General features: G+C 49.7%; 1 protein-coding gene across 6 annotated transcripts in view; it reads left to right on the top strand.

The window, feature by feature from the left end:
* The window catches only part of RNF213 (ring finger protein 213), a 112253-nt gene that overhangs the window by 8085 nt on the left and 77725 nt on the right, over positions 1-26443 (top strand). For 5 of the 6 annotated variants that reach the window (XM_067715832.1, XM_067715830.1, XM_067715835.1 and 2 more), the window contains 9 exons: positions 1974-2134; positions 7055-7204; positions 16375-16899; positions 17179-17301; positions 17887-18062; positions 18637-18795; positions 19129-19331; positions 24218-24501; positions 25251-25507. In XM_067715832.1, coding sequence (XP_067571933.1) covers positions 1974-2134; positions 7055-7204; positions 16375-16899; positions 17179-17301; positions 17887-18062; positions 18637-18795; positions 19129-19331; positions 24218-24501; positions 25251-25507 — 2038 coding nt within the window. The remainder of the gene's footprint in view (positions 1-1973; positions 2135-7054; positions 7205-16374; positions 16900-17178; positions 17302-17886; positions 18063-18636; positions 18796-19128; positions 19332-24217; positions 24502-25250; positions 25508-26443) is intronic. The other variant, XM_067715834.1, reaches the window with a different exon arrangement.

The raw sequence follows: 26443 nt of genomic DNA, 5'->3' as shown, positions 1-26443 counted from the left end.
GCCCAGGCCCTTCACATCCCTCATTAACACAACACCATTAACTGTTTGGTGTGTCGCCTTCCAGATGTTTCCTCCGCGTGGAAACATGCACACACGCACATGCGTTTCTATAAGCTGGTGCACTCTGCTTCCCCCATGTGGCACCGCTCCGTGGCCTCTAGTTGAGACCGGTCTCAGCTCTGCCACACAGCAGCCAGCCCCGTCCTGGACTCCTGTTCTTTTGCTACAGATGCACAGGGCTGGGCTGGATCCTTGCACGGGATCTGCCCTGAGGCCAGTCTGTCTGGAGGACAAGCTCCAAGGAGCGGCCTGCTGGCCCCCAAGGGCCGGTGCATTTACAATGGAAACCTTCAAAATCTCCCCCACACAAGGCTTCTTCCGGCCCCTCTTGTCTGCAGGGTCTTCAAGGTTTCATTTCCAGCCATACCCTGTCTAGGTTTGGGCCAGTCAGATGGGTAGAAACGGGTACCTCTTGGGTTCCACTGTCACTTCCTTCATTGGTAGGGAAACTAAGGGTTAAGAGCTCACTTATAATTCTTTTTCTTTGAACTGCCTCTTTTCTTTTGGGAAGATCCCTTTCTTCCTTTTTTAGGTTATTCTTACTGATTTTCACAGTCACTGGGGCTGTTTATATTGGAGGCAACTGGAAACCCAGCTCCCTGCTTCCTCGGCAGGAGGAGTACACTGGGCCGCACACGCTCTGTGTCCAGACCGAGAGGGTCAGGTCTATGCACAGCTCTGCATCTTTCTCAGGTCCTGACAGCCCTGCTTTGTCCTTATGCTGCTGCCCTCATGGAGGCAGACTGGTCGTTTTCAAGCATAGGGTCTGTTTGTCTGACTGGGAAGAAGGAGTTGATGAGTTCGAAGCCCCAGTAACCAGCCCTGGACCCCTGCTATACTTCTGCCAATCACTGGGGCCACGGAAATGCCAGGTTCTGATTGGATCAGGCTAATGGGGGGCCACCCCCCGCAGTGGAGGCTGGGGGAAGAGAGAGGAGGTCAGGATGCCCACAGTTTATCATCAAAGGACAGTGGCCCCGGGCTGTCGTGTGTTACAAATACTCTCCCAGCTTTATTTAGTTCTTTGGCCTTAAGGTTCAGAGTGTGTTTGTAGTTGTTTAATGTATTTGTTAGAAATTCTGATTCCTGTTAATTGAAATCATGCAGCAAAGGCTCCTGAGGGGCTTTATGTTCCAGGCGCTGGGGACTCCAAGAACAAGGCCACTGGTCCCTGCCTTCCAGAACTTACAGAGGAGGGCAGTGATACGACTGGGCACCGGGAGAGGGGAGTGGAAGGCGCTTTTGGAAGTTCACCCTCCTCTCCGCGTGGGCCTGGGGCCTTGGGGATCAGTCTAAGGGAGGCTTCCTGGCAGAAAACCATCTGGAGTGTGTGTGTCTCTGGGGGGGGCGTCGAGACCCAGATTTGAAAATAGGTCCCCTGAAGGATTCAGTGTGTGTGTGGGGTCACTGTATCAGGCTCTTGGTGCTGTGGGTGTCAGCTCTAAATGGGTGTGAATTTGGAGACAGACCAACCCCCAGGACACACGGATGGATGAGTACAGGGAGGTGTTGGGAGACCCCTGGGCCCTGCTGGGAGACGGGCTGGGAAGGGGGAGCCCGCCCCTGGGGAGAGAGGGGGGCTGCTTTTGGGAGGGAGGGCCGGGCGGCAGTCCCGGTTTGGAGCTCTGTAGAGTTTGAGGTGTCGCTGAGACATCAGGGTCTGGGGCTGTGCTGATGCAGACACAAAGAGGCACTGGACTGTGCTCTCTTGCTGGGCTGGGGCCAGGGTCCTGGGTCCCTCTTGCCCACCAGACAGCAGAAATTGTACCAGGCTTGCCTCACCACACGCAGGGCAGGATCTCGAGTGGGGAGAGGGCTAATCTTGGACAACGCTCGTGGGAGGAGTCCAAGTTTTCCTTCGTGACGTTCACTTGTTTTTCCGAGATGTGACCCATGTGCGTCTGCCTTTGTAGATTCTGAGAACAGCCTCGAGGCGACATCGGCCCCGGAGGGAGAAATGGAGTGTGGACAAGAGCTGAGGGAGGACAGCAGCCTTTTCTTGTCGCTGGGCTCAGGTGATTTGCAAGAAAACCCAGATGAGCCCTGTTCGGACATCTCCTGGCAAATGCAGAGAGTGAGTGCCTGGCCCCTGGGGAAGTGGGTCTGGGAGGAATGGTTCTGCCCATCCACCTGCTCTGCAAGGATGCTGTTTCTTGCTGTGGTTTCATCAGTGGCTGAACAAGGTCCCGCATGTCCCCACAGCATCCTCTCCGGGAAAACGTTATTACTCTGATGTGCAGCCCGTTGGCCCCTGCATGCTGGGCTGTGCCAGAGCCGCCCCTTCTGTGCCTGATTCATCGCAGGGTCTCTGGTTTCCCATCCCCCTTCCTTTTCCTCCCACCATATACCCAGCACATCGTGTCTCCCAGATGCTGTGCTTGGGCTGGGGCTGGGTGCCTGAGCTTCTGCCACGTGGGTATCTGGCTCTTCTCTGGGCGTTTTGCATGGACCATGCAGTCCATAAGGTGCCTCCAGGCTCTGAGGAAAGGGGGGTGCTCGGGAAATGCCACCAGTTACCCAGACGTTCTTCCTTGAAGGGGAAGCCAAGCTGTCTGCTCTCCTTGTAAGTGTCAGACCCCGAGAGAGCGTCTCCTGAGTAAGTGACCAGGCTGGAGTCCAGGCGAGGCTTGCAGAGAGTTACCTGGGCAGATTCAGGGAGAATGATGGGGGAGAGCTCCCCACGCTGAAGTCTAGCCTGTCCAGATGCAGACAGCCGGGTCTGTTCCCAGGTTTCTTACAGGACTGGGAGGGACATTGTCTCTCTGCCTGGTGGGGGCTGGTTTCTTGTCTGGTCCTCAGTTGTTCTTTGTGGTCAGACAGTGTGGGAGGTACTGCAGCTGGCAGTGTTGCAGCCCTTTGTGAGTGTGTGTGTGCATGCATGTGTGAGCAAATGTGTGTACATAGTATATGTGTATGCACTCGTATGAGAATGCGTGTGTGGTATATGCGTGTGTGTGAGTGTGTGGGGTAGTTGTGATGTGTATATGTGAGTGTATCCTTCCCCTTGGACAATAATCCTGTCCAAAGCAGGATGGCCAGCTCCCATCCTGGGCCACGTCGGACACTGAAATTTGGGGTAAACGGTTTTTTTTTTTTTTAAATAAATTTATTTATTTATTTTTGGCTGCGTTGGGTCTTCGTTGCTGTGTGCAGACGTTCTCTAGTTGGAGTGAGCGGGGGCTACTCTTTATTGCAGTGCGCGGGCTTCTCATTGCAGTGGTTTCTCTTGTGGAGCACGGGCTCTAGGCATGGGGCTTCAGTAGTTGTGGTGTGTGGGCTCAGTAGTTGTGGCACACAGGCTCACTGTTGTGGCATGTGGGCTCTAGAGTGCAGGCTCAGCAGTTGTGGCGCACGGACTTAGTTGCTCCATGGCATGTGGGATCTTCCCAGATCAGGGTTTGAACCTGTGTCCCCTGCATTGGCAGGTGTATTCTTAACCACTGTGCCACCAGGGAAGTCCCTTGGGTACACTCTTAAAGTGAGTATCAAGAAACACACACCATTAGGAAGTAAGTGTATGACACTGTGATTGAAAATGGTATTGAGCCCAGCAGGATTAGGGCTTTTTTTTTTAACCTTGACTGAGTAAGTTTAAGCTTCTCTTGGAAGAAAAAATGAGCAGGAATAACCAAGAAAATTTTTAAAAAGAAAAGCCTTGAGTGGGACTTGATGTATTAGATGAACAAAAACATGTTTCAAAGCCAGTCATTAAAACAGCGAATCTTGGGGCTTCCCTGGTGGCGCAGTGGTTGAGAGTCCGCCTGCCGATGCAGGGGACACGGGTTCGTGCCCCAGTCCGGGAAGATCCCACATGCCCTGGAGCAGCTGCACCCATGAGCCATGGCGTCCGGAGCCTGTGCTCCGCAATGGGAGAGACCACAACAGTGAGAGGCCCGCGTACCACACACACACACACAAAAAAACAAAACAGTGAATCTTGGGAGGAGTCAATGTACCTGAATAGCTAATCCAGAAACAAACCCTAATGTGTATAAAAACAGTTGGAGAAAATATACATAAATATTTATCTGACCCATGGATGGGGAAAGATTTTCTAGTAATTAAAGCAAAGGTGAAAAATACAAATAAAAGATTGGTATATGTGACTCCAGAAAAAGTCTTAAAAGAATTAAAAACCTCATATCATGAGTACAAATGAAGGGCAAACAGTTTAGGAGAAATACGTATTTACGTACTTGTATATACATAAAAAGATTTATATTTACATAACATTTTTTTTTTAGCAAAGAGTGAGTTGCCTCAATATGTCAAAAGCTCTTCGAAATCAAGTAGAAAACAGTAACCAACCCGATAGAAAGATGGGCCAACAATAGATATAGTCCACAATAGAGAAGATAGAAATGGCCATTAAACGTATAACTGTCCCACCTCTGAATCAAACACTCAAAAGAGTTGCAAGGTTTTGTATTAAACCTATCAAACGAACAAATTGACTAAAAGTCAGCATTTGCAGCGATGGGGCAGTTTTCTCCCTGCAGGTGAGAGTAATGTGGTGGGACCCCCTGTGAGGCAGGTGCCCCCTGCTCTTCTGCTTCTCTACTGTCATTGTCAGAAAATAACCTCAGGCATGTGAGATTTCATTTGAAGATTTTATCACAGCCTTAGTGTTTTATGGCCAAATGTTGGAGTCCACCTGAATATTCCACCCTGGGGAGTGTCATTTGTATCATCCTTATGGCAGAAAGTACTGTGGCTTCCAACTGTTATTACTGTCAAAGATTAAAGATATGAAGGAATTCTTGTAATCAAATCGGATAGATAAATAAAAAGATAAAGGACAACGTATAGTAGAGTGATATCAGCAAAAATGGCAGAGAAGGGAACTCCGAGGGCCTGTCCCCTCAGAGAAACACCCCAGTAAGTGAGAACTGTAAGAATAAACTTTACTGGAACTCTGGAAAGTAGTCTGAGGTTTGCAGTAACCAAGTGAGCGCAGAATCAAGAAAAAGGGGCTTAACCTGGTAGCAGAGCTTTGTGGTGCCGTAGCTCAACCTTAACTCAGCCGTGCCCTCCTCTCCCGCGTGCTGGTGGTCTGAGGATGACAGCCTCGTTCTGATGTTCTGCTGTGGGCTCCCTGTTCCGGAGGGGGCCGAGCAGACCTGTCCCCAAGGAAGTATGTTGTGGCCTGTCTGGGAGTTCCCAGAAGGAATAACACAGGGCACTTGCCTTTTTTACACCTGACTTGGAACTAACTCTCTAAGGGTGGAAAAGCAGCTGTGCAGAGGGTGTTCCTCAAAAGCATTGAAGGCAGATGGAAAGGTGCTACCTGCGCTCCCCCCACCCCGGGTGGAAGGTTCCAGCTGGGGTCACCAGCAGATGTGCTGGAAGCCTGGGGTAAAAAGCCTGAGAAGAAGGTTCCTCTGGGGAATAAGATTTTGAAACAGCTACCAGGATTGGTGAGGAATCTGGAGAAAGCCACGCAGGTGTCCGGAGCTCACCCAGGGGCTGGGTACGGGGTTCCTCCTGGTGGGACGAGAATGATGGAGTTACATGGAAGCGTTGGCCATACAGTACTAAATGCCACTGAGTTGTGCACTTTAAAGTGGTTAACTTTAGGTTATGTTATGATCTTCACCTCGATATAAGAAAACTGTGTAATATTGTCATAGAAGGGGATTTAAAAACAAAAGCCTGAATGCACACTTACCCACACAGGAGAAGCCAGATGCAGTGAACACAGGAACGCTGGGGGGTTGTCTGGTGATTAGCTCCTGAGGGCTTCTGTGACTGTTGCCAGTCCCTGCAGTGACCTTATATAATCCTAGTAGACAGTGGCGTGTGCGTGGTCGGAAGGGCCTGCGGGCGAGGCCGTGATGTTCTAACAGTGGTGGGATGACATGCGGGGGACCAAGGGAAAAGGCCAGAACCAGGACCCGGACCACTTGGCCTCATCCCCAGCCGCTGAGTGAGTGGGCCCTTCACCCGGCTGTCGTGCAGTGGGTGCAGGGGTGTTGGGGTTACGGGCCGTGGGGAGCACCTGTCCCTACCTGCCCTTCCTGTGGTGGCCCTTTGGTGCTGACTGACAGGGCGGCTTTGGTGGTTCTTCCTTCCAAATGGATTCATTCTTCCCCTGGGACAGCTTCCCCCGCCCTGTGAGGAAGAGGGGCACAGGATGGAGCCCAGAGAGTTGGGTTGAAGGCGCCTACTGACCCTGTGGTTCCTTCCAGTGTCGCCTCGGTCCCCATCGTCGGCTTCCTTCTGGGAGGGGATGGAGCCAGCCTGGGTACCTGGCGCTGACTGGGGTGGGCTTTGCGCCTGGGCCACCCATGTGCTCTGACCCGTCTCACCCACTGGGCCTTTGCAAGTACCCCTCGGAGAACTCCCCTTCCCTTTTCACGCTGACTGCCTGCCCTCCCCAACACTCGGTCAGAGGCTCGTGGTCTTTCCCCTTGTCCGTCCCTGAGGGCAGTGTCAGCCATGAGGCCCCCATGTGGGAGGCCCAGGTACCCTCCCCTGACCTGCACCCAAGGGGAATGGCACAGGACTGGCTCTGTGCTGCCTGGGGTGTGCCATCCAGAGGGGTTGGGCACTGCCCTGCGTGCCCCTCGTCCCCGAGAGCCCCCTCGAGGCCTGGCCTCAGGTGCTGGGCTGCCTGCTCCTCCAGGAGTGTCCCCGCAGCTGCATCTGTGTGGAAGCACTGGCCTAGGTGTTGTGATGGAGCTTAGGGAACCAGGGCCTGGGCCTGCTTGCATGGGAGGTCTGGTGTGCCAAGGCTTACAGGCACAAGCTCTAGCATGGGGCAGCTTGCCTGCATGGATTTGCTCTGCCTGCCACCTGCAGGACCCTTTCTTGGGTTCCCTACACCCGGGACCCTGTGCCTGCTGAGCCTGGACACCCCGGAGGCTAGGGGGCTGGTTTAGTCCTCACTCGAGAGCATCTCTCTGCCTGGGGCTGAGTTAGGGGTCCCTTAGGTCCTGATGGAGCGGGGCCTGTGGTCACCCTGTCCTGTCTGAAGGGGGTCATGTTTCAACAGGAAGTTGCGTCAGAGGGTTTTGTAGATGCGGCAGGCGGCACATCCACATCCGATGAGCTGGAGGCTGCTAGTTACTCTGCCTGCAAAAGAAGAAAAGAGGATGCAACCCCGTTTGAGGTCCCTGACGCGTGCTCTTCAGACTCTGAGCAGGTAGTTTGCATAAATAGTGGCACACGATGCCTCCCGCCGAGGCTTGCATGAAACTGAGCCCCACACCTTCTCTGATGCTGAGGATGGCTGGTGGGGAGGTGCTTTTCACTCCTACATGGACTGGTCTAGGAAGGAGCCATGCCTTTAGGTGTCAGCTCTTGTGACTCTGAGGATGTTCTGCTAACATTGAATTTCAGCTTTATTGTATGTGGCGCCTTACCCCACTTTTCCATCCATCTTTTAATTTCTTGTGCAGCTGTCTTCTTTGGTTCATGGGAAAACTTACCCTGAAAGCCCCACAGGCCATACAGATTCTCTGCATGGAAAAGAGCAGCGGGGGCCTGGGTTTTCCGTGGGAGCTGGGACTAGTCTGGTGGGGGTCAAAGGCCGAGCCTCTGCTGGGGCTTAGAGAAAACCCCCAGTCTCTGCAACTGCCAGCGCCTGAGGTTATGGGCTCGTGTTCTGAACCCCGGTTGTGCAGAGGAAGCCCGCTAAATTTAGTCTCTGGTTTCTGGAAGTTCAAATCCGACTTCTTTCATTTTCTATAGCATTTGTGAGTCTTGCAGATTTCACGAATACTATCAAAAGTGAAACTACCTAATATATGTAATGGAAGTATTTTTGCTTATGAGGAAAAGCAGTGAGGCTTCAGACATTGAAGAGTGATGTTTGTGGTATTTACCTATCAGTCTTTTACAGAGTGGTGACTTTTTTCCTGAGTAAGATGGCCATTGATTCATTTAACAAAGATTTATTTGAGCAGCTGCTGCCTGTGGGGCACTGGGTGCTCGGTGTGAGGGGGAAGCATGTAAACCAGGTGTGGTCTTGCCTCTGGGCTTGGGTCTGTTGGTTAGTTAAGAACAGAAACACCTTGGGAACTCCCTGGCCATCTAGTGGTTAGGACTTGGTGCTTTCACCTCCTGGGGCCGGACTTCAGTCCCTGGTTGGGGAACTAAGATCCCACAAGCCATGTGGCACAGCCAAAAACAAAAACAAAAAAAGCAAAAGCACCTTGTAGGGCTTCCCTGGTGGCGCAGTGGTTGAGAGTCCGCCTGCTGATGCAAGGGACATGGGTTCGTGCCCCGGTCCGGGAGGATCCCACATGCTGCGGAGCGGCTGGGCCCGTGAGCCATGGCCGCTGAGCCTGTGCGTCCGGAGCCTGTGCTCTGCAACGGGGGAGGCCACAACAGTGAGAGGCCCACGTACCGAAGGAAAAAAAAAAAAAAGCACCTTGTAAATACAGCGGACATCAGGGTGCGAGCACTAACAGAAAATGGGGGGTGGGGTGGGTGGAGAACCCCTTCATGATCTACACAAACAGGAAAACCAAACTGCAAATAGATTTTCCCAGAAGGAAGGTTTAATATCGTAAAGATGTCAGTTCTCTCCTCAGATGTATACATCCAATTAGCCAATTAATGTGTAAAAGTAGTATTGTTCCCAGTGGGTTTGTTTTTGCTTTTGTTTTTGTTTTGAAATAGGTAAAAGACTCTAAAGTCCATCTAGAGTATAAATTGGCAAGAGTTCCTATGAAAAATGTAGAAAAGTAGAAAAATAAATGGGAGATTTGACATCAAAATGTATCATAAGCTATAAACATAGCAATATAACATCCTAATGGAGTAACAGAGACCCATCAGGGAGGGTTGACGTAGAACATCCAGACGCAGATGTGAGCATTTATGGCAGTTGAGCACATGATAAAGGTGGCATCATGTATCAGAGAGTAAAGTTGTGTTAAGTAAGGGGTGTTTGAACCGTGGCTCACCATTTGGAAAAAACGGTTCTTTACTCATACTAAACACTAAAATATATACCAGCTTGGTTGACCATTTTAAAGTAAAATACACCCTAAAAGTTCTTGTAAATATAGGTGACTATTTATAAAATTATATAGATATTCCTAAGGCTCACCAAAACAACCCCTTAAATGCTGATAGGGGCACAAAAATATTCCAGATTCTGAGTTAGAGGGGACCATTCAGCAATAAAGTGGAAAAGCAGATGGCTAGAAAACATTTGCAACATGTGACAAAGGGTTCACGACTGGAATACCTAATCAGTTCTCTCAAAGAAATAAGACATCCACGCACTAACAGAACAATGGGTGAAGGACATAAAAGGCAGTTCCCAGGAGAAAGAGATAAGTGGGCAGCAAATGTGGGATAGTTCTCCTGGAGGGGTGATCAGAGGAGAGCACATGCCCGCCGCCCAGAGGCTGCCCTGTGTGCCTCTCAGATGGGTGGGGTTTGGTTTTATTTATTTACATATTTTATTATTATTTTTCAAATTGAAGTATAGTTGATTTGCAATGTTTCAGGTGTACAGCAAAGTGATTCAGTTATGTATATATTACATATATAGATCCTTTTTAAGAATCTTTTCCATTATAGGTTATTACAAGGTATTGACTATATTCCCTTTGCTGTATAGTAGGTCCTTGTTGTTTATCTATTTTATATATAATAGTGTGTATCTGTTAATCCCAAATTCCTAATTTATCCCTCCCTCACATTTCCCCTTTGATAACCATATTTGTTTTTATGTCTGTGAGTCTATTTCTGTTTTGTAAATAAGTTCATTGGTATCATGTTTTTAGATTCCAGGGTTTTGGTTATATTAAAAAGAGGGTTTGGGCTGGTGGCTGCCACCACAGGTGTGGTGACATCCACCAGTCTGCTCTTGGGGGCTGGGGTGTGGTCTGGGGTCCGCGTGATGGGCTGTTATCGTGTCACCCTTTCTCCCAATGGTTGTCTTCCAGGAACTGGGTCACATCCCTCCAGGGGTCCGTCTTGCATTTACTGCCATCTTTACACAGCCGCACCTCCCAGACCCTCCTGGTTCCGCGGGGTCGCCTAGCTCACTGTGGTGTGTGCTTCCTTGTTCTTTCCCTGCTGACAGCGCTCTTCCTTCTAGAAGGCAGACCTGACCCATGTTCCCTGGGGGGCGGCTGGCACCTGTTCATGAGGTCAGAAACCTCCCACCAACTTCTGTGATGCCCAGAAGGCATCTGGTCACACACGTGTCACAGAGGGATCCTCCTGTACTGTGCCATGAATGATACAGGAGCCCTGAGGATGCTGTGGCCCAAGCATATCTACCAGAGCCTGACGTCTTATGCACCAAAGCTGTTAGAACATGATTACCTTGACTTATTTGGGGCTTCTGTAAAAAGGAAACACCCTACTCGGAAGTTTGAGTATTTTAACCATTAGAAATCTTTTGGTTGCAAATAATTGAAACCCACCTCTGGTTAATTAATACAATAAAGGGAATCTGTCACTCTCGTAACTGAGAAATCCTCAGGTAGACCTAGCTGCATGCGAGGTTTAATCTGGGCACCTAGATGATATTCCCAAAGTCCGGGTATCTCTCTGTGTCTTTGCACTGCCTTTCTCATGTCAATTAGCTCCTTGGCCTCTCAGAAGCAGTTTCCACCACTGTGGACCCTTCCACAGTTATCCACTTCCCACTGCATCATTCAGGGGACAAGAGAATGCCTCCTTCGGGGGCTTCCAGAGAAGGAAGAGGAAGCGTCTCTTTCCCAGGGGAAGCTCTCCTCAAACCTCAGTGGCTGTGATTGGAATACCTACCCATCCCTGAAGCAGTCACTGTGGCCAGGGTGGTATGCTGACCCTGCAGCTGGAGTAGAGTTAATCCTGCTTGAGCCACTTGGCTGAGAATGGGAGGTTCAGGGGACCATTTCCTGGAGTTGGGGAGTGGGAGCAGGATGCCAGGCAGCTGGCGGGGCAGGGATGGTCCAAGCACCTCTCCAAGGCTCCAGAACTGGTCCAGTCAGGCTTCCTCAGCACATCCAGGAATCGTGTGGTTCCCTTAGTAGAGATTCTTGTTGGACTTTTTCCTGATGGACCCTCACTTCCTCCTCGGCATTCCCTACTATGGAGTCTTAGTTCCCTTTTGCAGTTGGCTAGCGTCTAATTGAGAGGCCAGCCCTGGTCCTAATGATACCACTGGTTGGGATAGGTCAGGCTGGGGGTCAACCTGATCTTTCTAGTTCTCATCCCAGTTTCTTTTCTCTTGCTGATTCTGTAAAGCCCACCTTATGTTTGTAGACAGACCCCCCACTGAAGCACTGCCCACATGTGTCATCCCAGTTCTACAGAAGTGGAAACTGAAGCTGAGAAAGGTTACCTGGGTCTGGAGACGGTGGGAAGGAAGGCTGCAGAGAGGGAGCTTGGGCAGTGCCTGTTTACTAGAAGGAAGTGCTTGATCAGATGCCAGGTGGAAAGGTGACACTCTCCTCAGCCCTGCCGTCCTCGCTGAATTGGCAAAGCACTTGCTGTTGAAACCGCACTCCTTCTCGGATTGGACTCGAACCCAGCTGCACCTCAGATTGGGCCTTGAACCCACGATCCCTGACTTAGGAGGGGACTCGAACCCACTGTCTTTTAATTGAAACTGCTCACCTGGTCTCAGGACTTAATGAAACTCAGGTTCTTTTGTCTCATCACAGAGATAATTCAGCATGAGGCAAAGCGATAGACAAAGAGTGGGTTTGTTAGCATAGGACACTTGTGACAGATACAAGTGGGCAGGCAAGGGAGCGCAGCCCCAAGAACAAAGAGGGCTACATTTTTATAATCAAAGAAAAAGTGGGGAGGGGAGAAGACCACCTTCTTCCTCATTTTTGGGTAGACATCAAGGCTTACATCATTAGTTCCTCCTTTGACCCTATATATGGTCTAACAGGGACAATCATAGCACTATTTAAATCACATATGTGTTAGCAAAAGGATGGTAACATACACTAAAATATTGTAATTCATCTAAGGTTTCAGTATAGTGTCCTCTTTCACCTAGTTTCTTTCCCCCCCTCACCTATGCTCCCGTCTTGACTACATGCAGAAATGCTACTCTTTGGGGACCATTAACTCCCTGACTTCAAGTAACAAGACCAGGACCCCATATCTATTGTCTTGTGTTTTAACTCTCAGGACCTGTGGCTTGAGTGTGCCTGGTGCTTGGATGTGCCTGGTTTTCCTTCAAGGTAGCACAGATTATTGCTAGGTTGCTGGATTCTTTTCTTGAGTCGTCATTGGCCTGCAACAGCTTCCTAAGCTCCCTTAAAATTCCTTTTCTGTCTTTAATGCCCTAGTGGGATTTCTAAACTAACTTTAATTATTCTACTCTCTCCCTGTCACTATCAGTGCAGGTGAAGGCAGAGGACCCCTGGGAATTGGGGCAGAGCTAGTGGGCCCACTTAGCCTCCAACACGTCAGCTTTTGTCAAGCGGCTTCACTGACTTTCTGTCCAACAAGTCAGTGTTCCCACCTGTCACCCCCGCATCCTGCTATAGGTACCATTTCAGGGTCCGCAGCACCACCCTTCTGTGTGCTCCTGACCCAGCTCTCAGGTGAGTGAACGAGCTGGCCTGCCTTCCCCCAGACTGGGGTCTCCTCTCTGCTCTCCCTGTATGGGAAGCCTTTTTTCTTTTGATGGAAAAACAAACTGATGCTCATTATAAAATCAGAGGTGTATTCTGACCAAACCCCCCCCCTCAAGAAGTAGCAAACTGTTCTTTTTTTCTAATTAATTCTCTTTGGACAGGAATAGGAATAGCCTTTATGTATGCATATAGAGCTGGCGCAGTGTAGCTTTTTTTTTTTTTTATAATGTTGTACATTCTTTTTTTATAAATTTATTTATTTATTTATTTATGGCTGCATTGTTGCTGCGCGCGGGCTATCTCTAGTTGTGGTGAGCGGGGGCTACTCTTCGTTGCAGTGCACGGTCTTCTCCTTGTAGTGCTTCTCTTATTGTGGAGCGCGGTCTCTAGGCACGCAGGCTTCAGCAGTTGTGGCCCATGGGCTTAGTTGCTCCGCGGCATGTGGGATCTTCCCGGACCAGGGCTCGAACCTATGTCCCCTGCATTTGCAGGCAGATTTCTTAACCACTGCATCACCAGGGAAGCTCCCGCAGCATAGCTTTTGAACTGAGGTATAATTGGTATTGAGTGAAATGCACAGGTCTTCAGGGCGGAGCCCCCTAGATGTTCTGCTGTGTGTACAGCTTTGTCACCCCCACCAGATCCAGAGACAGGACATTGCAGTCCCCACAAAGCTCGGTAGCATCCCTTCCAAGTCAATAAACTCTTCATTTAAAAAATGTTTTAATTAAATATTATGCCCACTATAAAGGGTATGTATAACATAAATGCAGGATTAACTAAGTGAATACTCACCCCCTACCATCCATTGTAAACGTGGGCAACTATTGGGATCTCCTCCCAACCGCCCCCATCTGCTGCCAACATCCAGAGGTTGTGACCCAGGTCCGTGCATGCATTCCCAATCAGCAGTGTTTAGTTTTAGTGTGCATATTCCTGACTAATGTGGTCAAATGACAGACCACAAGAATTAGGAATACGTAAATATGTAACAAGTATCATACATATAAACTTGATTTTTGTCAAGGAAAATTTTAGACTTTAGCCTCAAGCCTTGCTATATGGCAGGCGTGCCAGCAGCCTGAGATCTGCCAACATCCCAGTCCTGTCTATAGACCCATGAGGGGGCCGGGCACTCACGTGCCCCCATAGACGTGTGTTGAGAGAACTCTAAGTCACCTGTGCAAAATCTAAATCTCATTCTAGGGTTTTGAAGCAGCTTATATAAAGAACAGTTAAGGATAAGAAAAGGAGAAAGCAAGGCAAAGGGGAGAAAGGCAAATTGGAAATCAGAAGTCAAAACCTTTTGTTCTTGGATCTGATCACAGAGCCGACTGAGGGGTGTGGGGTCCCAGGGGGAGAGGAAACATGCTGGTGCTACAGGGAAACACGGGACTTTCCAAGGAATTTATTTAATGAGACAGAAGTGATTAGGCACCTATAGGGGGTCAAGGATTGTTCTGGACACTGTGGATGCAGCAGTGAAGAAAACAAGGACTTCCTTCCTGGAGGGGAGAGAAAGTAAAGACATATTTAGTTGACAGTGGCTAAGGAGGGAAATAAAGCAGATGCGGGGCTGTGAAGGTTTGCTTTCCTACTGAGGGTGTCCGGGTGGTCTGCTGAGGGGTGTGGGGCAGAGGACTAAGTGAAGGAGGTGTCTGGGGAAAGACAGAACCTGAGGCAGGAGGCGCCCTGCTCATATAACTGGTGATGACACGAGAGGTCAGTGGTACTTATGGATTCCAGCAGGGGGGCCACGTCCACAGGGCCCCACGGGAGGGAGAAGGCGCAAGGGGAGAACGTGGCCCAGAGTCTGCCTTGTGGGGAAAGGCAGGCAGGTTCGAGCAGGTTTAGGTTTGGCTGGTTTGAATACTCTTTGTGGGCTCTGGGTTATAGGATTGTCTAGCTGTCCTGTACTTGGCCCTGCGGTGATTCAGGGCAGGGAATGTTGGCTTGGAGGGAGAGTTTGAAAAAGGAGGTGGGGGGCAGGGCTCCGTGTTAGTTGGTTTGCAGATGAAAGATCTGCTCAGATCTTTCATCTGCTCAGAGAGATCCCTCTCTCTGGGAATTAGCTAGCCCTGGGAGGGGCAGTCTCTCCAGGATTAGCAAGGCCCCCGCAAATGCCAGAGCATCCTAAAATACAGAAAGTGAAAAACAGGATTAATACTGGAGGCCAGGGGATGAGGTTAGCAGGCAGTGAGGGCCAGTCCTGCAGGGTCTTCCGGCCACACGTACGCTTTGATTCTGGATGGGCAAGTCAGCATATGAGGCAGCCTGTGGCTTTGGCCACCTTCAGACGTGTAGGACCCGGGAATCTTTGCCGAATGGATGAAACTGCCTCCTCGGCCTTTGGTGGCTTTCAGACTCAACCTGCGCCTCTTCCCTGGGAAGCCTGCGAGTCCTTCCAACATGCTAAAACCATTTGTTTTTAGTCTTTCTCTCCTACTAAACCATCAGCTTCATAGGGGAGGAACGTGTCTTACTTTCTTGTTCCATGCGCTTAGGACAACGTTCCAGGTTCCTTGGTAAATCAGTGTAGAACTAAGCGACTTGATTTAAGCCAGCCTCACGCTGAAAAAGGAGGAGATTCTGCAAAGGGCTTGGGGCTGTGGGGTCCGCACACAGCTTTCTGCTGGTCTGACCTGTGGTTCCCAGTGAGGTTTCATGTCAGGACCACCAGGAAAGCTAATGGAGATGCTGGTGCCCGTGCCCCCAGGCCAGTCGGATCAGTCGGGCGCCTGGGGTAGGGAGCTGCTTGGTCCTCGTGCTCACAGAGCAGTCCTGGTCTGGCAGCAGCACCATGGAAATGTAGAACCTTGGGTCCTCCAGACGTGCTGAGTCACCATCAGTATGTTGGCAAAATCTTCAGAGATCTGTACGCCCTGGAAGCTGGGGAAGTGACTGCCTCGAATGACCTTTCTTAAGCCTCTTTCTACTGCGATGTTAGCAGGGGTCAGTGTCAGACTGGGAAATTGCCATCCAGGGTGGCCTGTGTGTCGTGTTGCTTGTTTCGAGCAGATGGGCACGAAGTTTGGTCAGGATTCTTGGAGAAAATCTGGAAGCTGACCCAGAGCAAGGCTGCCCCACTCCATGTGCAGAGAAACCCCGAGGCCTTCCGTCTCCCTCTCCCAGGGACTCAGCCCAGGCATGATTACTAGCACTTAATGAACCAATGAATACTTGCTCCAGAGCAGGATCCCCAAGCGTGCAGGGCATCCAGCCCCATGGGGTCCTCAAAGGGTCCTGCCACTCCTGCTTCTCACAGGCTCCATCTCTGATTCTGAAGTTGAGGATTCTTGCCTTTGAGCAAGGATCTCAGGCAGAGGTGTAACATGCCAGTGCGGGTGCAGGAAGGAACTACTTAGACTTCTGTTCATTCTTCCGTCTCTATTTTGTACATAATACGTATATGGAGTATGATGTGTGGGGACCTGTACCTGCTTTCTAACATTTGAAAGCCATCCTTAAAGGATGTCCCATGGGAAGGAATTCCATGTGAGGGTCTCAGCTTGGATTGGACAGAATGAAGCATGTGACCATCACTGCTCCCCACTTGTCCCTCCCCTCTGTTCACCACTCCCATTCACTTTGTGTCTCAATTTCATTCTTTCCAAGGTAAAGAAATGGTAGATTTAACAGATGTAAGGTGGTTTGGTCGAGCTACACTTGACGTACTTCAGAAATTGAAAGGAAATTGGAGGAAAACATTGGTGAGAGTATAGTAAACCTGAGAAATAACATGTGTGTCTCTTTTTCTGTTCAGAGGAAAGGGAGAAAAAGGAGAAAAAGGAAGAAAAGGAATCAGAATGCTTCCACGTCTGCAGAGTTGGATCCCTTGTCCTCATCCCTCTTGGGCCCCTGTAGTCTGAGTTCGCTTGCAAACCCTGAGCTCCCGGACACAGCCCCACCCCAAAGCCCAGCTCAGCAGGGTGGTCCCACCCACCAGACAAGCCAGCCCCCAAGTGTGGACAAGACGCCGCTGGAGGCTGTGGGCCGCCCTCTGCAGGGCCAGGTTGCGAGAGGAGTAGAAGCAGCTACGGACACCGAGTCTCTGAGCAGCCCGGTACCCCAGGACCAGACTCTGGGAGGAGCCTTCCCGGAAGGGAAGGACCACCACTCCCCAAACCCCTCCAAGGGCAAAGGCCTCCCCACTTCTGCCAGTGAAGGCCCTCCTATGGAGAGAGATGCTGCTCAGGAGCTCCCACTGCCTGAGCCAAAGGGGGACCACTCCAGGCCCGGGAAAGAGCCGCGGGCCACTGGGCAGCAGGCCAGGGCCCCTGCCTCTAGGGTGAGTTGTTAGGGGAGTGACGACCGGGGTTGGCCTGCTATGTCTCGACACCTTGCTGTGCAGTGCAGTTCTGACAGTACTTCACTGTCTGGGAAGGGTGTCCACTGGCACTTGCTCCCTGGGAAGGGGGGCTGTGGAAGGGGCTGCCCTTCCACCCCGAGCTGCTGACCCCTGTCACTGGGCTGGTGGCATATACTTACCCTTATGCCACTGAGTCAGAGTTTCCCTGTCCATTTTGTCCTGTTGGCCCTGATGTTTTGGGGTCTTTATTTCTTCCAGGCAAGTGTTGCTGCAGCTGAGCCAGCTGATGCAGGGAAAAGAGTTGGGAAAGAAGTTAAAAATCAGACTGAGAAAATGAAACAGCCTCCCACAAGTGTCCCTGCTTCCCGAGACAACCACCAGGTAAAGCGTCTCATTCTGACCTGGTCGGCTTTCCAGGAAGCCGTCCCCGTCCTTGCTGTCTGTCCCATGGGCTGCTCCTTTTGGCCCCATTCCTTCCACAGCTCAATTTAATCATTTGGTGAATATGTGTTAGGTGCTGGGGGTGCAGCCTAACATTTGAAATGAGACCAGCTCCTGCCTTTTGGAGCTCACATTCTAGTGGGGAGAAAGAGAAAGTGAAGTCAGGCTGTGAGAAGTGCCGCGGAGAGAAGTAGGGCGAGGGGCTGGGGTGTTGGAGGTGGGTGCCAGGCAAGGCCTTCCAAGGAGATCTGAAAGAGTGACAGGCGAGTCGCGTGGCTGTCTGGGGACGAGCAAAGGCCCCCAGGTAGAGTGTGGTGGACCTGTTCAGGGAGCAGCAGGAAAGAGGGGCCATTGACAGCGGTGCGGAGAGGAGTCCTGGGAGGCTGTGGTAGGTGGACCAGAAGGCATTCGAAGGTTCTGAGCAGGGAAGGAATGTGACCACTCTGGCGGCTATGAGAAGCATCCCCTGTTGGGGGCAAATGTGGAGGCTGGTCATCAAGATTGGGGTTTGGGTGCTTGTTCCAGGAAGCTGCAACCAAGGACCAGACGGGTGTTTCTGGAGGAAAAGCAGGTGAAAATGAGAAGGCCAAGCCGAAGGACCCGAAGAAGCCAGAGGGGAATAACAGAAATAATGCAACCACCGTGAAAAATGAGAGGGAGCAAAGGAGCCAGAGGGAGAGCTCACACGGAGCTAAGGAGTGGTGGGTGTGACCCGGCTCGGGGCGGCACAGGCCTGGTCCCCACCCTGAGCGGGGGCTGGAAGGGGCCATGTCACCCCAGAGGAGATTCCCACCTTGCCCTCTTGTTGAGTCTTGGGGGAAAGGGGAACACTCAGGAGGTAGGCAGTGGAGGGGCACCTGTTCCAATTCCTTGCTCAGGTGAAATGCTCTGTAATATGGTCCCTGGGGTCCCTGAGGCAGCACGGGCCTTACAGAAGTCAGGAGAGAGGCTGTCACGTCCCAGAGTACTCAGCCACCCCCTCCTGCCACAGCCCTCAGCCCCTCGGAGCTGGGCAGAGATCACCCCCCCCCCCACCGCGCCCACTGTCCTCCTCCACTGTAGAGGGAGAGCTGAGGGCACCCACACAGCAGACAGCCTGTCTGAAGTGTGGACGCTCTTGCACTTTGTTGGGGTGTGTCTTAGTGCACAGCCAAGAAACAAGGATCCTGTGTGCACACGTGTGCCTGTGTGTGGGGGGGGGGTGAGTGTGTGTGTGTGCAGAGAGGTAGACTGATCCAGATATAATCGGTGTTTTCCTCCGTGGCTTTCCCCCAGCCCACTGAGCTCCTTGGAAGGAATCACGGTGTACTTCCATGCAATCATTTCAAAACATTTCCAGTTCAACCCCGGGCAACACAAAGTGTTTGTCAGGGGCGGAGAAGAATTTGGGAAGCCCGGATGGAATCATGATGTCTGCGAGATGTACTACACCAAGTGAGTATATCCCAGCAGGCCTGTAAGGAAATGTATAGAACATCCAGTCTTTGAAATACATTGAAATCATAATTTTTATCAAGTTGATTAACCCTTAGAACTTTGGGAAGATGAATATTTCAAACAACTCTTCCCTGTAATGCACTTCTTTGTCATACTTCACCTTGGCCTGTTTTCTGTCTCTGCATGAAAACCATGCCTTGTTCCGGAAACATCCTCTCAGTCAGCATCGATTTATAGCTCTGGGTCTGCACTCCGTGCTATGTTTGAGAAGAATGAAGATTTCTGGGAGAGGATTTTTGGATAACGGGCTGGTGTCCTGTTTATTCACAGAGACCTACATGAGAACGGGTTCCTTGTTGAAGGCAGAACCATCATTTCTAAGCAGCACCTGGATAAGCCCATTCCATACAAGTACGTCCTCTGGCGAGGCAAGGGCCCTGTGGAGTATGAGTTCATTTACAAATGTCAGCAGAAGGAAGGCGAGCACGTGAACCGCTGTCTCCACGTGAAATCTTCCCTTCTGGGCTCGGGAGGTAAGCCTCAGGCTGGGCTCCTGATCGGAGCTCAGAAGGCTGGACGTTCCTCCTGGGGATCAAAGGCTTTCCTTGGCCCGTGTGGGTCCTCTTTGCTTGGCATTGGCTCTGCCCTACCCCCCCAGCTCTATGTTTCATAAACCTGAGCTTGGAAGCATGTTTCTGATCAGGTTGGCTTAACCACTCACAAGAGTAAACAAGGGAAAGGATTTTTACTAAGGGAAAGGAGAGAAGATAGAGCTGCTGGGAAGTAAAGGGACTGGGGCCTAGAGGGGCAGCAGTGAGCAGGGGCAAGGGCAAGGGAAACAGGGCTGCCAGGACCACAAGCCCTTCCCAGATTTCCAAATGGCGACTGTGAATAAGACATCCAGCAGAAGCCATGAAGGGCTGGTCCACTGCCCCCTGCTGTCTGTCGTAAGTGTCACTCTTCTATTTTCTTTTTTTCACTTTATTCTGTTTCTCTTTCTTTCTCTTGTCTGTTATCTAATTCTTCTTTCTGTGCTCTGTTTTCTATTCACTGTATGCAGTGTGTGTGGTGTTTGTGTGTGTGTCAGGTGTGTGTGTCCAGTGTGCGTGTGTATTTGTGTGTGTGTGTACATGTGCATGTGTTCTATATAGCGAGTCTATATGGGTTCTACTTTTAGGAACTTGCTTAGATCTTCTTTGTGGCTGACTTCTTGGTCTGTCATAAATATTCCATGTATGCTCAGAAAGAATGGATAATGAATTTTGTGACTCAAAAGCTGTATGTATATCTATTAGATAAAGCCTGTTTAATATTAAAGTCCTTGTTTAAAAAGATCCATCTGTCAGCTTTTGAGAGAGATGTTCCAGTCTGTCACCAAGACCAGGTGCTTTGTTTATTTATTTTTTTAATTATACTCATGACTTGTGTGGGTTAGGAGTTTGGATGGAGCACAGCAGGGCTGGCTGGTTTCTGCTCTCTGACGTCTGGGGCCTCAGCTAGGAAGGCCTGAAAGCTGGGAGTGATTTGCTGGCTGGGCTTTGGAATCATCTGGAGGGGTCTTTGCAGTTGATGCTGCCCGTGGCTAGGACCTCTGTTGGGCTGACAGCGATTGAGGTCAGTGGGGCAGGTGCTTGGTCATTTTGAACTGGCCCAAAGAGACAGAGAAGAAACTAGAGTCATGCTCTCTTTTTAAATGTGCCCAAGTGTTGACTTGATCGCCTCCAAAAGACTCTATTCTGTATGGGCTGACCAAAGAACAGAGCCCTGCGATACTTTCTGGTTTTGCCCTGTACTTGCTGGATGATCCAAACTGGCTGTTTCCATGCTTGAGGTGACCCCTCATCAGACAAGAGCTGATGCTGATCTAATCTTGCCGGAGGAGGTGGTAGTGATTTGGGATAGCAGGTCCCATTTGCTCTTATTTAAGAAGCACTGCCTTAGTCACTTCAGATTTTATCTGGCTGGGTCCTGGTACTTAAGCTGTCAAACCAGATAGAGATGCGCTTTTCAACACAGAGACAATCATTTTAAAGTCCATTAAAAAGATTTTCTTTCCCTTCCTTCCTTCCTTCCTTCCTTCCTTCCTTCCTTCCTTCCTTCCTTTCTTTCTCTCTCTCTCTCTCTCTTTCATTGAAGTATAGTTAGTTGTTGTGTTAGTTTCAGGTGTACAGCAAAGTGATTCAGTTTTATATATATATATTTTTTCAGATTATTTTCCATTATAGCTTATTATAAGATATTGAATATAGTTTCCTGTGCTATACAGTAAATCCTTGTTGCTTCTCTATTTTATATGCAGTAGTGTATATCTCTTAATCCTATACTCCTAACTTATCCTTTTCCCCCTCACTTTCTCCTTTGGTAACCATGTTTGTTTACTTTGTCTGTGAGTCTGTTTCTGTTTTGTAAATAAATTCATTTGTATTATCTTTTCAATTCCACATACAAGTGATATCGTATAATATTCTTCTTTCTCTGTCTGACTTACTTCACTTAATATGATATTCTCTAGGTCCATCCACTTGCTGCACATGGCAATATTTCGTTCTTTTTTAATGGCTGAGTAATATTCCATCACACACACACATATAACGTTTTCTTTATCCATTCATCTGTTGATGGACACTTAGGTTACTTTCATGTCTTGGCTATTGTAAATAATGCTGCAGTGAACATTGGTGTGCATGTATCTTTTCGAAATAGAGTTTACATCTTTTCTGGATATGTGCCCAGGAGTGGGATTGCTGGATCATATGGTAGCTCTATTTTTAGTTTTTTAAGGGTCCTCCATACCGTTTTCCATAGTGGCTGTACCAATTTACATTCCCATCAGCAGTGTAGGAGGGTTCCCTTTTCTCTACACCCTCTCCAGCATTTATTTGTAGACTTTTTGATGATGGCCATTCTGACCAGTGTGAGGTGATACCTTATTGTGGTTTCGATTTGCATTTCTCTAATAATTAGTGCTGTTGAGCATCTTTTCATGTGCCTGTTGGCCATCTGTATGTCTTCTTTGGATAAATGTCTGTTTAGGTCTTCTGCCCATTTTTTGATTGGGTTGTTTGTCTTTTGATATTGAGTAGTATGAGCTGTTTATCATTAAGCAGATTTTTAGGTTGTAGAGTAACTCAGAATTGCCAGATTATTTTCAGATGCTTTTTTCTTAATCGTGATATTGTTCTAGTGTTTTTCAATAATTATACTTTGCAAGCTTTTTTAAAAAATGAGTGTTAAAGCTTTTTCCTTATTGTTGCACGGGCACTTAAACTGCCTACTTCTTGGTGTGGGCCGTTCTGTTTAGATGCCCTGTTGGTAGGTTGACATTGGAGCTCCCTGGGAGATGGTACCCTGGTGAGTTGGGTTAAATCAGGAGTTTTAAGCAGTAAGGAGGTCAGTCATAGTAACCAATGGAAGGCCTGATGGGAGTGCCAGGGAGGGCCTTTGTTGGCTTCTGAGGGTCTGGAGGTCACTACTTGAGCCCAGGTGGGGAAGTGCCCCAGCCCCTGGCATCATCAATGCAGGTGATTTGGGAGGAGTGTCTGGAAGGCGCTCTTGTTGATTGAGAGAAGTTTTGTGCTTTGTTTTATTTGGTGTGGTGCTGGTTTATCTTAAATAAATGTAGTTTTCATCAGTCCCAATAAACAGAGAGAGAGATGACTTCCCTCCCCTCTCCCTCCTTCTAAGCCTCCTGTGGGTGCTCTCATTGGTAGAACCCACTGTGGCAAGGCGGGCAGAATGGAGGTTCTGGGCTCCAGCCCTGTGACATGGGGGAGACCCAGACGGCAGATATGTGTGCTGGTGGCAGAAACAGCCATCACGAGCACTCTGTCCCTTCCAGTGCCTTTTTCCTTGTGCTGTGTTTTGCCTGAAACTGATTCTGCTGTGTCTGCATTCCTTGCCTACCCTCTTAGCCTCTCTGCTTTTGTCCCAACTCTTGCTGTTTGCTCTCAAGTTCAACTCTTGCAGCCCCGTCTCTGTTGCGCTGGACTGTTGTTGGTTTGTTTTTTTTTTTCTTTCCATTCAATGTGGTCATCATTTTTTTTTTTTTTTTTGTCCGTGCCGCATGGCTTGCTGGATCTTAGTTCCCAGACTGGTAATCGAACCTGTGCCCCGTGCAGTGGAAATGCGGAGTCCTAACCACTGGACCACCAGGGAATTCCCAATCTAATCATCTTTAATGGGTGAATTTAGCCCATTGGCATGAATTGAGACTGTCAGTGGAAGACTCAACTTTTGACAAATAATCATGTCTTTTCTCTCTACCTTGTTTCCTTGTTCTTTTTTGTACTTTTTCTAACTTTTGGATTTTCTTTCTCTTTTCTCTGGGGGTTTGGAACTTAAATATTTTATTTCTGCTAGTAGATTCTTCAAGGCCAAGACCATTAATGGCCCTCCCTGTCCCACCGTCCTGGCGTCGAGGGTATCCCATGCCCAGGACATTGATTGGTACTCCCTTCACCTCCACAGCACTGGCCATTCCAGGCCAGCAGCTCTCACTCACCTTTTGTCTGGAAGAGCATTTTTATAAAACCGAGAGAGAGCCATTGTGTCCCACACCATATGGAGCAGGAAAAGCTTCCACAGGAGGTGATGCCTGAGGTCAGATCCAAACAGTGATTCCAAGTTATCGCTGGGCAGGGCCAGGATGGGGCAGGGATGGCTGAGTGGGGACTTCCAGCAAAGAGCAGACTGCACAGTGAGGAAAAGGAGACCTGTTCAGAGGCTGGACTTCCTGATTTTCATGGCTGTTTTTATGTACTTGTGTTGCCTCTGGTGCCTTACTGACCTCTTTGCCTTCTAATTATTTGACAATTGATTTTCCTGGGTTTTCTAGGTCTGTACTCATATCATTTCAGCTGGTTATAAGAGCAGCCATGGATTCAGCCCTTGCCCCATGTCAAGGGCTGTTTCGTCTGCCATGTGACCTGTACCGTCCTCCATGGAGTGGGCACCACGGTTCCCAGGACAGAGGAAATGGGCACTTGCACCAAGTAACATACCAAAATGGTGCACAAGTGCTAGTGAGGGATGCAGTTTCAGTACGAAATTTTTGACCCCTGTGTGGTCATTTTCTAAGGAACTCATGTACCAATTGTGCTGAACCATCTAGTTCGACAAAGACATGTTTCAAGTATTTTCAGGGCAGCTGAATCGTGTGCCTCACTCAATTCACTGTAGGGTGTCCAGGTTACTTGTCCTAAACAGCCATGCTCCACCCAGGGGCCAGGCCCCCTGTTGTTTATCTGTGGATGGGTACCTGGATGGAGCAAGTGTTGGCTGCCTTCCATTTACCACGTTCTGTGACGTTCCTGTCTTTCTTCATCCTATTTCTTCTGGTCAAGATCAGCCTTCCAGGGTGGAATGTCCAGGTCTAGTGGTTTTGATGCTCCTAAGTATAACATTGCTCTTTTAATCTTAGACTGGCACCAGTACGATGATATAATTTGTAGGAGGCCCCTTGGGAATTTCCAGAGATTGGTGGATTATCTAACAGATCGTAGAAGGAAAGACTTGGTGAAAGGGAAGCAGATCGCGGCTGCGGTCATGCTGGACCGCATTTTCAGCATCCTTGAGACCTGGAATGCCATCAATTTAAAGAACTTTTTCACCCAGTTCCAGCAGTTTTATTCTGTCATTCGGGTGCCCATGATCTATGAAGGAGAAGAACAGCTGTGGAGCACTCTGCAGTACGAAGAGAAGGAGGTACCAGGTCTCAGGGGTGTCAGCAACAGCTCCCTTCTCTTCCTCCTGGGCACTCAGCATCACTCCACCTCCTAGTGGCCAGATGACCCCTAGAATCAGTGGACCAGGTGGATGGGGGCAGGATATTTCAGTCCCTTTTCTCCTAGTACCACCTCTTGGGAATTCTTTGTTCTCCCCATTTTCTTCCTCCTCCCACCTCCTCACCTGCCCCCCTCACTGGTCCCACCTCCTCACCTGCCCCCCTCCCCCACTGGTCCCATCTCCTCACCTGCCCCCCTCCCCCACTGGTCCCACCTCCTCACCTGCCCCCCTCCCCCACTGGTCCCACCTCCTCACCTGCCCCCCTCCCCCACTGGTCCCGCCCCCTCACCTGCCCTTCCCCTCCACCACAAGAAGGCTGGTGCCCTTCACTGCATCTCTACCTGCTCTGTGGTATGGCTTAGGCATTTCTGAGACAGACCTGGAGCCACACCTGAGATGACCAGTATATCCTTATAAGGCTCAGGAGCCCCCACTTGATAGCGCCTCCATCATGCTGAGGCCTTTGGACGTGCCAGTGGCGGCACCTCCCAAAGACCCAGGGCGAGGGGGATGCTCAGGGTTTAGTGGGGAGGCAGGCAGTGGGTGACCCCTCCACAGAGCCCTCCCTGCCCAACTGATGGGGAAGTAAGCATAGTGATGGGCAGCTCTTGACACCTCTGGTGGGTTCAATGCCGTGGTTCTGTATCTCCCTTTTCTCCTGGGAGCAGGTGAGAAAGCACCTGTGGGAATGTTTGACAAAGAAAATGGCACCATTTCTGGAAATGAGGGCGGACCCTCTGCCTGAAGACTGCCCGGTGACGAGTAAATTGAGAATGGGCCTGATTGTCCTTTTCTCAGTGGAAAAATTTCACTTTTCCTTACCGGAAAGTGACCTGGGCTCACTCTGTTGCCTCCTTTGCTCGAATGCCAGTTCACCGGATGCCCTTCGCAAGGATCTGATCCACATCCTTGAAACATCTCAGAGGTAGTGTGTGTGTGTGTGTGTGTGTGTGTAAAGATTTTCTAGCTCTCTAATGGTTTTTATCTGATTATAAAAATAAGTGCTTGTCAGAGAATGGATGAAGACATGCAAGGAATAAAAACTAGCCGTAACTTTACTGCTCACTGTTGTCGCGTCAGTGTCTGTCCCACTGGCCTCTTCTAGCCGATATACCAGTTTTCATCTTATTCACGTTCTCCTGAGTACCCTGCTTTTGAGCAGCTTCAAGGTGTCTCATGACTCAGCCCCACGTGCGTGTATCTTGGGGGGGGGGTCATGGTAAGACAACGAAGCCGGACTTGAGGATGTTTGTGGAAGTACTGTGGGTGCCCTCCCCGTGGCCTCTGCAGTTGCCGTGCCCAGTTCACGAGCCAGAGTGTCACTGCGCTGGGCCCGGAGCACTCGTGGTGTGGAGGCCGCGGCCTGTCTTGAAGGCACTCATGTTTCACTGGGTGGAGGTGCCGCCCCAGAACCCTCTGATGGTCCCAAGGTCTTTTTTCTGGAGCTGTTTGAATTGAACTTTAGGGTGATATTGGGCAGCCTTCTCTGAGCAGTCAGTCTTATGGAACACCTGCCTTGTGGTTTTACAAATTTAAAACACCCAGTTAAACCCCGTTCATTTTGAAAGAGAGAAGAAATGCTGGCAAATATACAAGTGTTTCCAGGTCTTAAGAAACATCCGTGTTTTGTGATTGTAGGGAACATGCCGTGTATTATTTATAGGCTCCTTCCTTACATGTAAAAAGTTGCTTTATATGTAGATTTACTGTTGCCAGATGACCTGGGTTCAAGCCCCAGCTCTGGCACAGGGGCCCTTGCATAGATCACATGCCTCTCTGAACCTCTGTCTCCTCCACTGTCAAGGAGGATGGAAAGATGCCACCAGGAGTTTGCTCTGGGGCTTCGAAAGGGCCAGTTCAG

Source organism: Pseudorca crassidens, chromosome 19 (assembly GCF_039906515.1).
Source record: "Pseudorca crassidens isolate mPseCra1 chromosome 19, mPseCra1.hap1, whole genome shotgun sequence".
NCBI classification, from domain to species: domain Eukaryota; kingdom Metazoa; phylum Chordata; class Mammalia; order Artiodactyla; family Delphinidae; genus Pseudorca; species Pseudorca crassidens.
Note: the sequence above shows the minus strand (reverse complement) of the source record. Positions and strands in the feature narration are given on the sequence as shown.